The sequence below is a fragment of the Oncorhynchus clarkii genome, chromosome 19 (assembly GCF_045791955.1).
Source record: "Oncorhynchus clarkii lewisi isolate Uvic-CL-2024 chromosome 19, UVic_Ocla_1.0, whole genome shotgun sequence".
Lineage (NCBI taxonomy): Eukaryota > Metazoa > Chordata > Actinopteri > Salmoniformes > Salmonidae > Oncorhynchus > Oncorhynchus clarkii.
In genome coordinates this window covers 19,512,200-19,531,112 of record NC_092165.1, presented here as the reverse complement: position 1 = coordinate 19,531,112, position 18,913 = coordinate 19,512,200, and the positions used below count along the sequence as shown (strand labels likewise).

At 44.1% G+C, this 18,913-nt stretch overlaps 1 protein-coding gene across 1 annotated transcript in view; it reads right to left on the bottom strand.

Moving 5' to 3' along the window:
* Positions 1–18,913, bottom strand: part of LOC139374909 (spermine oxidase-like) — a 30,544-nt gene that overhangs the window by 8,984 nt on the left and 2,647 nt on the right. The window contains exons 2-4 of the mRNA XM_071116128.1: positions 13,151–13,385; positions 11,830–12,056; positions 2,845–3,018 (exon numbers count right to left, since the gene is read on the bottom strand). Of these exons, the coding sequence (XP_070972229.1) occupies positions 2,845–3,018; positions 11,830–12,056; positions 13,151–13,358 (609 nt within the window). The 5' untranslated portion in view covers positions 13,359–13,385. The remainder of the gene's footprint in view (positions 1–2,844; positions 3,019–11,829; positions 12,057–13,150; positions 13,386–18,913) is intronic.

The following is an 18,913-nucleotide window of genomic DNA, read 5'->3' as shown; positions in this document are numbered from 1 at the left end:
ACGACATTATGAAACGAAACACGCGGACACACACGCGGACGCAACTGTCAAGGCCAGTTTTATTTTGGCAGAAGAGATCGCTAAATCAGCCCGGCCATTTACGGAGGGGGATTTCATCAAAAACTGCATGATTAAAGTTTGTGACGAAGTTTGCCCAGATAAAAGGCAACTCTTTTTAAATGTGAGTCTGAGCAGAAACACCATTGCCGAGAGAGTAGACCAGTTGTCCATCAATCTAAAAGAGCAGCTTGTGAAAAAGGGAAAAGATTTTATTGCATATTCCTTGGCTGTGGATGAGAGCACCGACATTTCTGACATTGCCCAGTTGTCAATTTTCATCCGCGGAGTGGACTCCAACCTAAGCGTGACAGAGGAGTTTTTGGCTTTACGTCCTATGCATGGCACAACTACGGGGCATGATTTGTATGAAGAGGTGTCAAGATGTGTAAATGAGATGGAGCTGCCTTGGGAAAAACTCGTGGGTTTGACAACCGACGGAGCACCTGCGATGTGTGGACACAGGAGCGGACTGGTGGCGAAGATACGGGAAAAGATGCAAGAGGAAAACGCGACAGGTGAGCTGACAGCTTATCATTGTATCATACACCAGGAAGCGTTGTGCGGTAAAGCCTTGAAAATGGAGCATGTAATGAGCATCATCACGCGCACAGTTAACTTTATCAGAGCCAAAGGTTTGAATCACCGCCAGTTCAAGGCATTTCTGACGGAGTTAGAAACGGAGCATGGTGATTTGCCTTATCACACAGAGGTGCGATGGCTAAGCCAGGGAAAGGTGCTTCAAAGATGTTTCGAGCTTCGTGAGGAGATTTGTCTGTTCTTGGACAGCAAAGGGAAAGACACAACACAACTCCGAGACGAAATGTTTCTGTGTGAAATGGCTTTTCTGTGTGACATTACGAGTCATCTGAATGCTCTGATATGTACAGTACAGTGAAGGCATTTAAAACCAAACTGACTCTGTAGGAGACGCAGATGCGGAAAGAAAATTTGAGCCACTTTCCCAGCTGCCAGACCATGAAAGAGAAGCTCTCTACCAGTGCGTTCCCGAGCACACAGTTGGCTGATAAAATAGGTATGCTTGCCGCTGACTTTCGACGCCGATTTGCTGACTTTGAAGCACAAAAAAGCAGGTTGGAACTGCTCGGTAACCCATTTGCTGTTGACGTGGAAAGCTCACCACCAAACCTCCAAATGGAGTTGATTGACCTCCAATGCAATGATGCACTGAGGGCAAAATATGCGGCAGTGGGTGCTGCGGAGTTCGCCCGTTTCCTCCCCGGCACAATGCCCCAGCTGCGCATCCAGGCTGCTCAAACGTTGTCTATGTTTGGCAGCACATACCTGTGTGAACAACTGTTTTCTTTGATGAACCTGAACAAAACATCACACAGAAGTCGACTTACTGCTGAACACCTCCACTCAATTCTGAGGATTTCTTCAGCTCAGAGCCTTACCCCGAACATTGATGAACTTGTGGAAAAGATGGGACACCACCAAGTATCACCCTCAACCTCAAACAAGTGAACATTACTGTGCAATCACATATTTAGAGTTTTTACTCAGTTCAAGTTTAAAAGTTAAAATTTAATATTTGTTTTCACTGCATGTTACTTCTCCTTAAACAAAGTGTTGTTTTTGATTAATAGATTTTTGCACTTTATTTTTTTGTATTTCAATCCAATTATATTTTAAAAATATTTCAGTTGAGTGGATGATAGAAAATTGCTATTATTGTTTTTTCTTTGAAGTAAATTTAGCCCACTTTTGCTAAAATAGAAAATATAGTCTACTGATGGTGCCTTGAATACCGGTTTCTTTCATTTAATGTTCATGTTATGGGGATATTTATATAAAGGAAATTTGTCTTTTGTGTCTGTTGAAAATTAAAGATTACTGACAGAGCCATAAGAAAATATTGCTTTATTTATCTGATCATATTGTAATATATTTGTTAGGTTTTCAGTAGGTTCAATTAGGTTCACTAGACTATATGCGTCATTTAAAAAATTTTCAATGAACATTCGAACAGTCCGGCCCTCGTCTTGTAGCTGATTTTTTTATTTGGCCCTCCGTCCATTTGACTTTGACACCCCTGCTCTAGGTGTAATAAAAAGGGCGTCCATTTTGTTGTCCGCTGTGTTACTATTTCATTAGCAAACTGACCTTTAAGTGATCAACACTAATTTGAATCCAATGAGTCATTGGGTATAATTACAAGGAGCAAGGATCACCGACAGAACAATAACATTAACAAGCTAATTAAGCTATTGCTAACATAAACAAGATAATGTAGCTATAGCTAACAGCAATGCCAACATTAGCATTTGGAGATGGAAGTCAGAGTTTTACACTTGATTTCCTGACCTGCTTGTTCAGTTGAGTCATAAAACATGCCGTAAACTCTTATATTGTTTGAGACTAAACATAGCAGGAGCATCACATGTGCTACTTCAGCCATTGATCAGAGTATAAAGAACTGTTTTGAATCAGAACTGTGAGAGAGGCTAGAGGTGCACCAATTCTCGGCAGAGATGAGTGATTCAGAATACAGCACTGTAGATTTAATATGGGAAAAAAAAAAGTCATGCCTTCATGCCTGATTTTTACAACTGTTTTTCTTGCAACACAGAGCAAACCTACATTCCGAGAAGGAAACCATCATTTTCTCTAATTTATTGGATTTGCATGTTTGTCTAGGCTTACCACTGCATTCCAACCATAAACCAGAGCTCTAGCATCTTTTATTGTCTCTTACAAGGACCCCCCCCCCCCCCCCTCACATACACACACCCCCATCCCTACCCACCCTCCACAAACACACACCTTGAGGTACTGCTGGAGCATGGACAGCTTGAGTCTCTTGGTGCTCTCAGAGTCGTCGGGGTCCAGCATGATCTTCTTGCGCACCACGTCCCTCGTGAACACCCCAACGCTGTTCTGGCTTTCAGCACACACAGGCTTCCCACTCTGGAAAAACTCCTGAGTCAGCTCGTACACCTAGGGAGGAGAGGGGGGGAGAAGAGGAGAGGGGTAGAGGGGATGGCAAGAGGGGAGAAATGTGAGTTTGATGGTCATGGTATAAGCAGTAATGAATGTGCTGAGGGACTGCATCCCAAATGGCACCCTTTTCCCTTTATAGGGCACTACTTGTGACCATGGCAAATAGGGCTCTGGTCAAAAGGGTTTGTTGCCAGGGTTTGTCTGGGTGCCAGTCTGTTTTCATTCTGGTTCTACAATGGACAACCCAGAGTTTCATAGACAGGCAGTATTTTGCTACTACCTTATCCAACAGCCAAGCAATCCAAAATAGCATAGAGTGTCCCTGCTACTGTGGCTATAACGGAGTCTGAACATTCAGAATCTACTGGGGTGCTTCTAAAACTTTAAAAAGGGGCAATCTGTAAGGTGATCTCTTTGTGATCACGTTGTTTGAATGCCAAATTTGCCCTTTAAAGGGTGCCGCCAGGAGAGAATTTATAACATCATTTAACACCTTGGCATGGCTACATGGGAGGGTGGACCATAGTACATTATTCACCAACAGATCGTTTAATTTATCAACACTTTCTTCCGAGGTCCGTGACTTCTACAGTACAGGATATACAGCAACATGCATGACAGAACTTCTTTATCCAAAGCACACACCTCTTTTAGAAGGAACTGCCCACTCATTGCACAATAGGGGGAGCATCATTGTGTAGGAGGTCACACAGTGAAGGGGGTAGCACTATATCCATTGGTATTTACATGGAATTGACTAGGAAATTGTTTTTTTAATGAATATCTTCTGGTACTTAGTTCCAACAATTCAACACAATTGGCAATGACCTGGTACCAATTGGTGCCCGTTTTAAAAATAAACCGTGCACCATTTCACATGTAATTTCTCAGTAAATACCTGGGATGATGCCAAATGGCAGCCTATTTCATATTTAGTGCACTACTTTTGACCCATAGGGCTCTGGTCAAAAGTAGTGCAGTATAGGCAATATGGTGCCATTTGGGATGCAGCCCTAAAATAAAGTGCAACCGTGAAGGTGTCTTATTTAAATAAGTTAAACAGTGAGCTGAAAAAAAGAGGCAGGAGGGAACTGGAGCTGAGCTGTCAGTCAGTCACGAGACTGGTGATCGCCCGGGGGCCATTCCTAGGGAGTGCCGGGTTACAACAGGTAGACACCACTGGCACTGGGAAATAAGATCTATGGTAGGCTACCGCAAAGTAGCCGAAAGGCTGTGGGTATTCTGCCCATGTATGAGGGTGATGGGGGTAGGCTACCACAGAATATCTTTGGTTGATACAGCACCAAAACCTGTGGCATGAGTGATACCATGTCTTGAAGCCAAAGGCATCCACCTATTCCGTAGCCTGTGCGGGTGATGTGATTCTGCCAAGTTATGAGTGTGTTGTAACCACATATTATTATTGTGTGCAATAATAATAATAATAAAAAAAAATGTTTTTCAAGGACGCTTTCAAGGACCCAAAGTCACGGTTGATACAGTACTGTCACGGATACCTCCCGGTATTGCTGCTCATTCCGTTCACCAGCTCAGGAGGTCTACGTCGCGGCCTTCTAGGCGTCACCGAACTGGATGAATACCACCAAACCCGGACTGTCTGTCTCATTACGCACACCTGGTTCCCATTCCCCCTGATTAGTATGTGTATATATGTGCCCTGTTCCCCATTGTCCTTGTCAATCATTGTCCTAGGACCGTTGGTCTTGTGAGCACCTATGCTCGTTTTTTTTATGATTATTTAGAGGTTTACACCTCGCTCTTTTGTTTTAGGGTAGAGAATTTAAAAACCCTATTACTTATTCATGCACATGTCTCCCCTCCTTATGCAACGTGATAAGTATAAATACATGTGTCATGTTGGGGTGTGAACGTTTAAACGTTAAAAGTTTAAATAACATTGGGATACTTAACTTTAACTATGAAACAGAAAGCATGTGTTGGAACGTGGTAACAGCTTCTTTTCATAACAACAAAACAAAAATTTAGCAGACACTCTTGTCCAGAGCAATTAGGGTTAAGTGTCAAGCTCGAGGGCACAGACAGATTTTTCACATCAGGGATTCGAACCAGCAACCTCTCAGTTACTGGCCCAACCTATTAACCGCTAGGCTCCCTCCCACCCTTTACACTTAGATAGTGGCTATCTAGAACCTAAAATGATTTTTCACCTGTCCCCATATGATAACCCTTTGAAGAACCCTTTTTGGTTCCAGGTAGAACCCTTTTGGGTTCCATGTAGAACCGTTTCCACAGAGGAAAAGGGTTGCCCGTAGAACCAAAAAGGGTGCTCTTATGGGGACAGCTGAAGAACTCTTTTGGAACCTTTTTTTCTAAGAGTGTACCCTAAACATCCTTATAAGCGCCAAGTGTGCTTGATAAATAGTGAAAATCAGCACAAAAGCAATAAATGGCATTATAATGAGTAAGCGCCGATATGACAATAGTCAGAAATAGTAAATTATTGTCAGGTCTTGCTTACATGGTGTGTCTTAACGCAATTGCATCAGTTGGAGCATGTCCATGTCACATAAACAACAAAGTTGGTGAGCGCGTTACTGATGTTGTTTTTTGCTTGAGGGCCTGCTCTCTCAGTGATTAAATTTTGTGCTGATAATAGTCCCGTAGCATTATTACCGGCTTGTTCGATCCAAACCGTGCAGTCCCTTCCTCTCTCCGGTCTCACCGTTTCATTTGGTGGAGGCTCGGACACCTGCTCAGTGCGCACCGTTCAGGCTTTTTTGTGCTTAGGCAACTCAGATGGTGGAAAGAAATGAATCATGACATCTCTGATGATTATTCTTCTGATTCTGAGCCTCAGCCTGAACATACTGTACACCGCCGAGGCCTAAGCACAAAAAAACTAGAACGGTGAGCACTGAGCAGGTGTCCGAGCAACCACCAAATGAAACAGTGTGGATATATGGAAACAAAGTGGTGGCAACAGAGAGGGGCGCCTCGCTTCTAGTCCTTAGGAAACTTCGCAGTATATTGCTTTTTTATGTATTATTTCTTACATTGTTTGCCCAGAAAATCTTAAGTGTTATTGAACAATTACATATTAGAGCAGCGTCAACTTACCAGCACTTCGACCAGGAATATGACTTTCCCGAAGTGGATCCTTTGTCCGAACTACCCAAGGCATTTGACCTAATTCCAGAGGCTGACCCAAAACAATGCCGCCAGAGAAGTGGTAGACGGAGCGGTCTTCTGGTCAAACTTCGAAGGCGCGCAGACCATCCACCGCTTCAGAGTATATTACTCACTAATGTCCAGTCTCTAGATAACAAGGTAGATGAAATTAGGGCAAGGGTTGCTATCCAGAGAGACATCAGGTATTGTACCATACTCTCTCGTGATATGCTGTCGGAGTCGATACAGCCACCTGGATTCTTTGTACATCGCGCCAACAGGAATAAACATATCTCAGGGAAGAAGGGCGGGGTTGTATGTTTCATGATTAACGACTCATGGTGAATTTTTTTATTTAGCTAGGCAAGTCAGTTAAGAACAAATTCTTATTGACAAAGACGGCCTACCCAGGCCAAACGCGGACGACGTTGGGCCAATTGTGCGCCGCCCTATGGGACTCCCAATCACAGCCGGATGTGACTCAGCCTGGAATCAAACCAGGGACTGTAGCGATGCCTCTTGCACTGAGATGCAGTGCCTTAGACCGCTGCACCACTCGGGAGCCCCCTAAACATACAGGAATTCAAGTCCTTTTGTTCACCTGACCTAGAATTCATCAATCAAATGCCGACCATATTATCTCCCAAGAGAATACTCCTCGGTTATTGTCACAGCCGTTTATATCCCCCCTCTAGCCGATACAACGACGGCCCTCAAGGAACTTCTCTGGACTTTTTGCAAACTGGGAACCATATATCCCGAAGCTGCATTTATTGTAGCTGGGGATTGTTACAAAGCAAATTTGAGAACAAGGCTACTAAATTATATCAGCATATTGACTGTAGTACGCATGCTGGCAAAACTATGGATCACTGCTACGCTAACTTCAGCAATGCATACAAGGCCCTCCACATGCCCTTCTTTTGGCAAATCTGACCACGACTCCATTTTGCTCCTCCCTTCCTATAGACAGAAACTCAAACAGGATGTACCCATGTTAAGAACTATTCAACACTGGTCTGACCAATCGGAATCCATGCTTCATGATTGTTTTGATCATGTGGACTTGGACATGTTCCGGGTAGCCTTAAATAATAATATTGACGTATACGCTGATTCAGTGAGTGAGTTTATAAGGAAGTGCATAGTAGATGTTGTACCGACTGTGACTATTAAAACCTACCTTAACCAGAAACCGTGGATAGTTTGCGCAAAACTGAAAGCACGAACCACCGCATTTAACCATGGAAAGGTGACTGGGATTATGGCCAAATACAAATAGTGTAGTTATTCCCTCCGCAAGGCAATCAAAACAAGTGAAATATCAGTATAGAGACAAAGTGGAGTCGCAATTCAACGGCTCAGACGCGAGACGTATGTGGCAGGGTCTACAGACAATCACGGACTACAAAAAGAAAACCAGCCACGTCACGGACACCGACGTCTTGCTTCCAGACAAACTAAACACCTTCTTTGCCCACTTTGAGGATAATACAGTGCCACCAACGCAGCCCGTGGGATCTCCTTCTCCTTGGCCAATGTGAGTAAGACATTTAAACGTGTTAACCCTCGCAAGGCTGCCGGCCCAGACGGCATCCCTAGCCGCGTCCTCAGAGCATGCACAGACCAGCTGGCTGCTGTGTTTACAGACATATTCAATCTCTCCCTATCCCAGTCTGCTGTCCCCACATGCTTCCAGATGGCCACCATTGTTCCTGTACCCAAGAAAGCAAAGGTAACTGAACTAAATGACTACCACTAGCACTCACTTCCATCATTATGAAGTGCTTTGACAGGCTAGTCAAGGATCATATCACCTCCACCCTACCTGTCACCCTAGACCCACTTCAATTTGTTTACCGCCCCAAAAGGTCCACAGACAATGCAATTGCCATAACACTGCCCTATCCCATCTGGACAAGAGGAATACCTTTGTAAGAATGCTATTCATTGACTATAGCTCATCATTCAACACCATAGTACCTTTCAAGCTCATCATTAAGCTTGAGGCCCTGGATCTCAACCCCACCCTGTGCATTTGGGTCCTGGACTTTCTGATGGGCCGTCAACCTCAGGAGGCTAAAGAAATGTTGTCACCTAAAACGCTCACAAACCTTTATAGATGCACAATTGAAAGCATCCTGCCGCCTGGTACGGCAACTGCACCGCCCACAACCACAAGGCTCTCCAGAGGGTGGTGCGGTCTACACAATGCATCGCCGGGGGCAAACTAACAGGACACCTACAGCACCCAATGTCACAGGAAGGACCAAATGATAATCAAGGACAACAACCACCCGAGCCACTGCCTGTTCACCCCGCCACCATCCAGAAGACGAGATCAGTACAGGTGCATCAAAACTGGGACCGAAAGAATGAAAAGCAGCTTCTATCTCAAGGCCATCAGACTGTTAAACATCCATCACTAACACAGAGAGGCTGCTGCCTACAGACAGACTTGAAATCATTGGCTACTTTAATACATAGATCACCAGTCACTTTAATAATGCCACTTTAATTTAATAATGTTTACATATCTTGCATCATGTATTTTATACCATATATTGCATCTTGCCTATGCCGCTCTGTCATTGCTCATCCATATATGTATTCCTTTACTTACAGTAAAGATTTGTAGTTTTTTTGTGTGATTAGGTAGTATTAGGTAGTTTGTGTGTATTTGTGTGTATTAGGTAGTTGTGGAATTGTTAGATTACATGTTAGATATTGCTGCACTGTCGGTACTAGAAGCACAAGCATTTCGATATACTCGCAATAACATCTGCTAACCATGTGTATGTGACCAATGCAATTTGATTTGATTTAGACTTATATATGAAAAGGCAAGGACAGAGGGGGGCATGACTTGAAAAATGTTCAAGAGCAGTTCAAATGACTGTTTTAGCTGTCCAAGAGTGAAGTTCACATTCTTTTCCCATGGAATCAGAACGTTTACGTTTATCATTTCTGCACTGAGTTGCATTGTAGCCACAAAGGTCATGTGATAATATGACATGATATTCGATTCCATAACCTTATCATCTTGTCTTACCTCCCTGGTGGAATGTTTCACACACAAAGACCAGGCTCCTGACCAGGCACCAAAACGGAAGAAAACAGTCTGAAACGGGGAGGGACTACCCGACAAGTGCATTTTTAAATTCCTTTGCAAAACTTGAAAACCTTTTCTGTTGCATGACCTAATGACCCCGACCCAGGATGCAGCACACCTTTGTTGACAATATAAAACAACCTCCGGTTGAAATGGGATCCTCAAGAAACACATTTTTCAAAGACTAAATAAAACGTACAGCTATTTCTTGTCTGTTGCCTCACAGTCACGAAACACTAGACCTAAACCAACAGGATGTCTACGTACCTCACATCGTCATGCGAAACAAAACAACAAGTCAGGCTTGTTATGCTAATCCTACAGCTTAGTTAATTATGCTGATTTCCAGTTGTAATGATACATGGTGGGGATAACCGTTTCCTGCTACTGTAAGGATGCACGTCGGGGGGGGGGGGGGGGGGGGTTAGCCTAATGCATAGCGATGCTCTGCTGTGTCGATGCTGCTGCAGCACAGAGGTATACAGACTGACACGCAAGCAATCAGGAGAAAAGCATTGATCACACTGTATGTTGCAGCTCCCTAATTATTACCAACGATGGTTTTAGTATGAAGATATGTAGAAGCGGCTTCCAGTAGGACTCCTCAATCGCGCTTGTTGGCGATGCCATAGAGACGTTGGCTAGCTAAGCTCATGCGCAGAAACACGTTATCGGGTATAGCGGTCGTCTCACGCCGAACTGTGCATGCGCAGGCCGTCTAAATCGAAAGGCACTCCTTAGACACAAAGTCATTTTGAACACTTTCACCATGTTGTAGTCATAACAAGTTCAGTTACTTATCGGCTCGAATCGAAGACGTGCTTTTAGATTTCAAGAAAATCAACAGCTGAAAAGGAAGAATTTTCCCACTTCTCTCATTAACTTCTCGGAAGTCTCGCAACGTTGCGCCTTTGGGTTTAGAAACTCTGCGTTACTACCGTGTATTATTCCTGTTCGTACAGTGTGTTCTTAAAGGAACGGGTGCTGCTGTGGAGAATGCTGTGTGAAGGTGAATAGAGAAAGTGCTTCTGTGTTCAAGTGCCTTGAAATGGTTCCAGTTCCGTAAGCGTTCCTGAACATCCGACGTCACCACAAGCTTGATTACATCTCTTTCTGGCCCACCCAATGTGAATCCTTTAAGAACTGACTGGCATGTGTTCTTTATTGGCAACTTCTTTGCTTGCAACACTTATGGAACGGAACTATTGCGAGATTTACTCAGGAACACAGACAAAGGGAAGTGTGTCGAAAGCGTCCCCCTTTGCTCTTCACCGTGTCTAATTGCACAGATCTGAATGGTAGTGGGGGGGGGAAGCCAATGTTGTGTGACTAACACAACGCCCTGAGGTAGCTGAACAGGGAATGACACGCTTCACTGGACCACGGTGAGTTTCCCTGCACACCTGTATTATACACACGCACCTGTATTATACACACACACACACACACACGTATTATACACACACGCACCTGTATTATACACACACACACACACACACACCTGTATTATACATACACACACACGTATTATACACACACGCACCTGTATTATACACACACACACACCTGTATTACACACACACACGCACCTGTATTATACACACACCTGTATTATACACACACACACACACACACACACCTGTATTATACATACACACACACGTATTAGACACACATGCACCTGTATTATACACACACACACACGTATTATACACACACACACGCACCTGTATTATACACACGCACACCTGTATTATACACACACACGCACATGTATTATACACACACACGCACATGTATTATACACACACACCTGTATTATACACACACACGCACCTGTATTATACACACACGCACCTGTATTATACACACACACGCACCTGTATTATACACACGCGCACCTGTATTATACACACACGCACCTGTATTATACACACACGCACCTGTATTATACACACACGCACCTGTATTATACACACACGCACCTGTATTATACACACTCGCACCTGTATTATACACACTCGCACCTGTATTATACACACTCACACCTGTATTACACACACGCACACACACACCTGTATTACACACACACGCACCTGTATTATACACACTCGCACCTGTATTATACACACTCGCACCTGTATTATACACACACGCACCTGTATTATACACACACGCACCTGTATTATACACACTCGCACCTGTATTATACACACTCGCACCTGTATTATACACACTCGCACCTGTATTACACACACGCACACACACACCTGTATTACACACACACACACGCACCTGTATTATACACACGCACCTGTATTATACACACACGCACCTGTATTATACACACTCGCACCTGTATTATACACACTCGCACCTGTATTACACACACGCACACACACACCTGTATTATACACACACACCTGAGCATATGTGCCACTGTGTACGTACAGTATCTACATTCAGTCATGGGTGGCTCCCTTCATGTGCACACATCAGTGGTAATCTGGACACACACACACACACACACACCTCTCTACCCTCACCTCATTGTAGAGGTCACTGAACTCCTCGACCAGGTCCTTGGGGATCCTGGTACCGCTGTTGGTCTGGTAGTGGGCCACGCCGTTCTTGGTGTACAGGCTGATACGGCCCACGCTGTGCTCGCCGTCCGTGGTGTGCTCCAGCAGCCCGTTGTCCTCCGCCAGGTGGTACACCGGGTTCCCGTTAGCGCCATGGATCCAGGTGGCGCCGAGCTCCAAAGTCGTTTGTCCTGGAATAGAGAGAGGAGAATAAGATGAAGAAGAATGTGGTCCTCTCTTTAGCTCAGTTGGTAGAGCATGGCGTTTGCAATGCTAGGATAGTGGGTTGAATTCCTGGGACCATACATACAAAATGTAAGCTTTGGATAAACGCATCTGCTAAATGGCCTAAAAATATATAATAGACTTAGTCTCTGTCCCAATATGAAACTGTGTTTTGGCATAGCAAGTAGTGGGGATTTTGGGACAGGCCTAGGTTCTGGTCAAAAGTAGTGCAATATATTGGGAATAATGTGCCATATCAGATGCACCTTTGGGGTTACACTTGATTGTTTGTGTCAATTCATTTGGGAATAAGTTGAATGGAATGGAACTTGAATTCAATTAAATAAACAGAGAAATGAGAACAGGAAGTTGTTTTAATGGAATGGAAGTGCAAAGTAAGTGCAATTAGAGGGAGTCAAGTCAAAGAATGTGACTGCAGCCTACAGGACATTTTGAGGGTGCCACAACCACCTATTCGAGAGATACTTGTGATTGAAACGACTTCGTAGAGAATGAGGAACAGGGATAAATATAGATATTTTTAAATATTGAATTAAAGCCATGTGTGGCAATGGGAGTAATCTTCTAACTTGTTCAGCTCAAAGGGGATTTCGCAGGACTAACCACACATCCATCCGAGAGATAGAGACAAATTCCCCTAACACATTTCAAATTTTTGAATTGGGAAAGCTTAATTGGACTTTGCAAAGCACACATTCTGATCCAGTGTTATTTTGGGAAGGCTTTTAGTATTAGCACTGATAGCGTAGCCCCACAGAGAATAGACGGGGGAGGGGGGGTGGGGGGGGGGGACTGTTTGACAGCTAGATGCGAGTGCGGGGGAAACAACCTGATGATTACACACAGACATGTCGAATGTCTCAGTGAGTGAGGTTTGGAGCTTTCAGCTTACAGAAACTGTAAACTATTTAAGAAACAAAAAAAACACCAATTGAGTCATAACCCATGAAATTCCAAGTTTGGGTTTAGCATAATTTCCACCGCGTGTTGTTTCTTCACTCACTCTTTGTACTGTAAGGTTCACAGCATCATGTCTTACCGTGCTGAATGCTTTGAACTCTCCCTCCGACGCGGTCTGACGCCTCTAGGACTGTGACATCCGTGAAGCCGCTCTCCAGGAGGCTCTTGGTAGCTGCGAGGCCGGCCAAGCCCGCGCCGATCACTACTATTCGAGGCTGTCGACGAGTGCGGAGGTCTCTACTAAGGGGGTCATCAGTGCTGTCTGAAGATATTTCGCAACTTTGCATGCCGTCCAAGCTCCTCTTCTAGGGGGTCTGAGGGGGAAGCAGAAGCAGAGAAGCCGTTAGTTAAAAACAAGGAGCCTTGGGGGGTCTAGCGGTGTAAAGCGCTGACTGTGGAACCCATACCGCTGCCAGCACGGGTTCGAATGGGACTCCTTGCCCTCTCATTCTTCCTCACTGTCCTGTCCAATAAACATGAACGGAATGGGACAGATATTTCGTGGCCTAGTGTGGTCTAGCTGTCTAAGCCACTGTGTCTGGAAAACATACCTACCCTAGACCTGGTTAAAAACATCTCACTGTTACATGGCTAACAAGTAGCTGCGCTGTGTAGTTGGGGCTTATTATATTTAAGCAATAAGGCCCGAGGAGGTGTAGTACATGGCCAATATACCATGGCTAAGGGCTGTTCTTATGCACGACGCAATGTGCCTGTATATTACCCATATACCACAAAACCCTGAGGTGCCTTATTGCTATTGTAAACGGGTTACCAACGCAATTAGAGCAGTAAAAATACATGTTTTGCCATGCCCGTGGTATACGGTCTTGAACCACTCAGCGTATAATAACGTACAGACAAAACTGTGTCTGAGGCAACAAACGCAAAAAGGGAGCATATTTAAAGCGCATCTCGCTGATCCCATTATACTAATCTAATATTGTCTCGAAACAAAAACGCTAAGCAACACCAAATGAACGAGGCCCATTCGGGTCCTTAATGGACTGTTTTGGGGCGACAGGGCATTGCAGGGTCGAAACGTGGAGGTGAAATGAAACACGTTTTTCCCCTCACAGACTTCCTTCCACCTCTCTCATTGCAGTGGTAGTGTGTGTGTGTGTGTGTGTGTACACAAGTGAGCTGAACTGTACCCCAGCACCTTTGCCAAATGGAAAATAGGCACATTTGACACAAAGCAGGCAGAGGAAGAAAGGACACAGGAGAAGAGAGAGAAAGAAAAAAAAATTAGGAAAAGCAAGGAGAGTCAAAGAGAAAAAAGTATGTCTGTGTGAGAAAGATGAGGAGATGGAGGGACCAGGGAGGAAAATGCATTTATGAAACAGACTAAACAGAGTAGTAATGTGTTCCATTTCCCCTCCCCCCCCATCTTTCAATTGTTGCATCCCTGAGAGCACCCCCCCCCCCCCCCCCCAGAGGTGAGACCATATGCTACCTTCAGTTCCTACATGTGACGCACTGCACTCCACTCCACCCCAAAAAACCTCCCCGCTCTGTCACCGTGGCAACGCTGCTGCACATGGAAATGCTGCTGCACCATACTGAGAAATGTCTCGCAAAACACACAAGAAAAAGGCAGTTTCTCCAGGAATCGGGGTCAAAGGGTCACACCGGTTCAGTGAATCCGTTACCCCTTCTATTTAGAACTGTAGCTCCGTCTGAAGCATGCTGCTCATCTGAGCTTCCCGAAGGTTTGCTGTTTCCTGTTTCAAATCACACCATATTGGTACACAAAGTGCAAGAGGATGCAGCCAAAACGACAAACCAATTTGAGTACACTTACTATCACCCAGACCAAAATGTGGATTATAAACTGGGCGGTTTCAGCCTTGAATGCTGATTGGCTGAAAGCTGTGGTATATCAGACCGTATTCAATGGGTATGACAACTTTTTTTTTATTGCTTTAATTAGGTTGGCAACCAGTTTATCATAGCAATAAGGCACCTCGGGTGTTGCCAATATACCACGGCTAAGGGCTGTAACTAGGCACTCCGCGTTGCCATAATATAATGGCCATATACCACACCCATTCGGGCCTTATTGCTTAATCATATCACATGCAGTGTAGAAACTCTGGGAACTAACTGTCTCTTTACACAATGTGACATGGGCAAGGCGTCTCTTCGAAACCGGTTTCAAACTAGCTGTGTGTAATAAGGCTCGAATAGAGTACACAGTGGGTGTGTTTACACAGGCATTTTTTCACTAATTTGTCTTTTGACTAATCAGATCAGCTCTGAAAAATATCTGATGTAAAAAGATCTGATGTGATTGGTCAAAAGACCAATTAGTGGAAAAATATCAGAATTGGGCTGCCTATGTAAACGCAGCCTAAATATCTCACGAAAGTCAGACACCAACATTACAGGCGCCAAGTGCAGTGTGGATCATATTCAAAATGCTGTACAGACTATGGGAACTAATATAGTTCACAGTGTGTCGCAGAAAGGTTAGATACATTTCAAGCACAAGCAGCAGTGATTGCAACACTAGAAGTTCAAAACCTTCTTCCCAGCTGTGTTCACCTTTAACCTCACAGCTGTCTGCATCCCAAGACTGAGAGTGTTAACTTAGTAGTGGGAAATGATCATCGTAGCGGGCTGAGAAGGAAGAAAAACATGTCTGGACAAGTGCTAGCTGGCTGGGTGCATCCCAAATGGCACCATATTACCTATATAGTGCACTACGTAGGGAATAGGGTTCCATTTGGGATGTGTCCTCTTTCTGCATCTGTTTTGTAGCACTTTACAAAGGTCAAAAGTAGTTGTAATATATAGGGAATAGGGTGTCATTTGGGATGTTCTCTGTCTGCATCGATTTCTTCACATTTTAGATGTTTACATACCCTACATTGCTCATCTCATATGTATATACTGTACTCAATACCATCTACCGCATCTTGCCTATGCCGTTCTGTACCATCACTCATTCATATATGTTTATGTACATATTCTTCAACCCTTTACACTTGTGTGTATAAGGTAGCTGTTGTGAAATTGGTAGGTTAGATTACTCGTTGGTTATTACTGCATTGTCGGAACTAGAAGCACAGGGCATTTCGCTACACTTGCATTAACATCTGCTAACCATGTGTATGTGACAAATAAAATGAGATTTGATTCATTTGACTGTGATGCCTTACCTGGAATATTCACACGATCCTGAAAAGTGCTGATCATATCTCAATTAACTCAATCAACAAAGTTGTGGTATTTGTCACAGATGACAAACATTTAATTCTAAAAAAAAGCATAATGCAGTGATATTACTTATTATTTCAGAATGGGTTCTCATTTGGCATAGCCATGGCGGTTTCTACGTATATAGGCCATGTTTAGGAACAGAGGATTAGTCTTGTGGCCTTGAGGCATGGAACGAATAGCCTCAACCGAGCAGCAGGGGGGGGGGGGACCTTATCAGCAAGAATTGAGTGCCTACACACACATACTGTAACATCCCACTGTTTGAGCAGGCTAAACTAGCTAGCTGCATTAGCTAGCTGCATTAGCTAGCTAAGTAAATTAATCCCTCCCTCCCTCATTTTGGAATAAATGCATTTGTTCAAAACTGTGCTACTATTGTCTTTCTCTCTCTTTGAGTCAACAACTCACCAAATTGTATGCACTGTAGTACTAGCTGGCTGTAGCTTATGCTTTCAGTACTAGATTTGTTCTCTGATCCTTTGATTGGGTGGATAACATGTCAGTTCATGCTGCAAGAGCTCTGATAGGTTGGAGGATGTCTTCCGGAAGTTGTCATAATTACCGTGTAAGTCTATTGGAGGGTGTGAGAACCATGAGCCTCCTAGGTATTTGTATTGAAGTCAATGTACCCAGAGGAGGCCTGAAGCTAGCTGTCCTCCGGCTACAACATGGTGCTATCCTACAGAGTGCTGTTGAGGCTACTGTAGACCTTCATTGCAAAACACTGTTTCAATAAATTATTTGGTGACGTGTATATATTTAGCTCAGTTTTATAACAAAAAGTATACCTTTTTAAATGTTTCACTGTTTTTATGAAATTCACTGAGGACGGTCCTCCCCTTCCTCCTCTGAGGAGCCTCCACTGGTAAACACACAAACACACACACAAATAATGCTCCCGATAATGACGATCCTAATTATGACAATTCCTCCATTTCTTTGGGCTAATAGGCATCCCCGGGTCACCTCACAACTGAAACGATGGTGGAGTTAAGAGTCAGCTGACTAAGTGCCTGCGGGCTGAGGAAACAATGAAAAGGTATTTTTACTGCTCATGATTGTCTTTGATTGTCATGATTGAAATGTTGACACACACCAACACACACGTGCTCTTCTCATTTGTGGTGCAGCTTGTTTCACGGACCCCCAAAAAATACAAAAGTAAGTTGTTTTAATGTAATTGAAATGAGAGGTAACGGGGGATGAAATGGACCTCTTGCTAAGTTCAGACAGACACATGTAAGATAAGCCACGAGCACACCGCGGGCCTCCGTGAGGATACAGCGGGGTGTGATGTCTCAGTGACCTTATTGTAGGTCACTGAGACATTTCCTGTTGACCCGGGAGGAGGACCCAAAGGCGTCCGCACGCTTCCCAGCCAAAACAGCCCAGAAGAGTTTGTGCATATACTATGACGACATTGCGGAAAAAAATTTCATCCGTTTTCGACATCGGTGAAGGTTTTTTTTCTCGCTTCCAGCCGAAATTTGGAGCTGAAGTCGGTGATTGGTCAACAGTAGGGATTCTTCAATAAAGTCTTTGTTGTCATTCAACGAGAGACGACTCATTTTCATGCACATCTTTTCATTGATAACTACGGCATCAAACGTCTTAGCTAGATAAAAAAATTGGGCCACTAAGATCTCCTCTTGGTACTAGGGGGCAGTATTTTCATTTTTGGAAAAAATACGTTTTACACAGGATATTTTGTCAGGAAAAGATGCTAGAATATGCATATAATTGACAGCTTTGGATAGAAAACACTCCAACGTTTCCAAAACTGTAAAGATATTGTCTGTGAGTATAACAGAACTGATGTTGCAGGCGAAAGCCTGAGAAAAATCCAATCCGGAGGTGCCCCAGGTTTTGAAAGCGCTGCGTTCCAATGACTCCCTATTCAGCTGTGAATGTACCAACAGTAGCGATGATCACGCTCCCCGAAGGCGGGTTTGGGAGTCACAAAAGGTTAATTCAGACTATTCTGAGGAAGTCTATACTGGCTAAGACGTCTCAAAATTAACAAACACCACTATTTCCGTTTTTTTCCTAATTTTATTTTTAGGGCCAAAACCAAAATGTGGAGATCTTTTTTTGTTATTAGTGCTAAGGCTGAGTCCTCAATCTGTGTTAGGGCTGCCTCTCATCAAGTGAGAGGGAATACGAGATGAAAAAGATTAAGCAAACACGTTTCCCCATGTGTTCCTTCTCCCGTCCCCACAACACAAGGTGACACGCCTAAACAGGCAAAGTACCCCTACTCATCCTTAAGACTACAGTCACTCTACAGAGGCATGTAAGCCTAGGGGTTAGAGGTCTCTGGTTCAAAACCCCTAAGGCGGAAAGGTGGAGAAATCTGCAGTTCTGCCCCAGTTAACCACCAACAACTGCTCCCCCGAGTGCCGTGGACATTGATTAAGAGAGGTGGGGTTAAATACGCAAGACACATTTCGGTTGAATGCATTCAGCGTGCAACCGGCTAGGTATCTCCCTTTCCCAGAGGCTAGAAGGGCCTGTGACTATGTAATAAATGAGACACAGAGGGTCCCAAATAGTGCACAACTTGGGGCCCCGGTCAGAAGTAGTGCACTGTATTGGGAATAGGGTGCCATTTGGGACA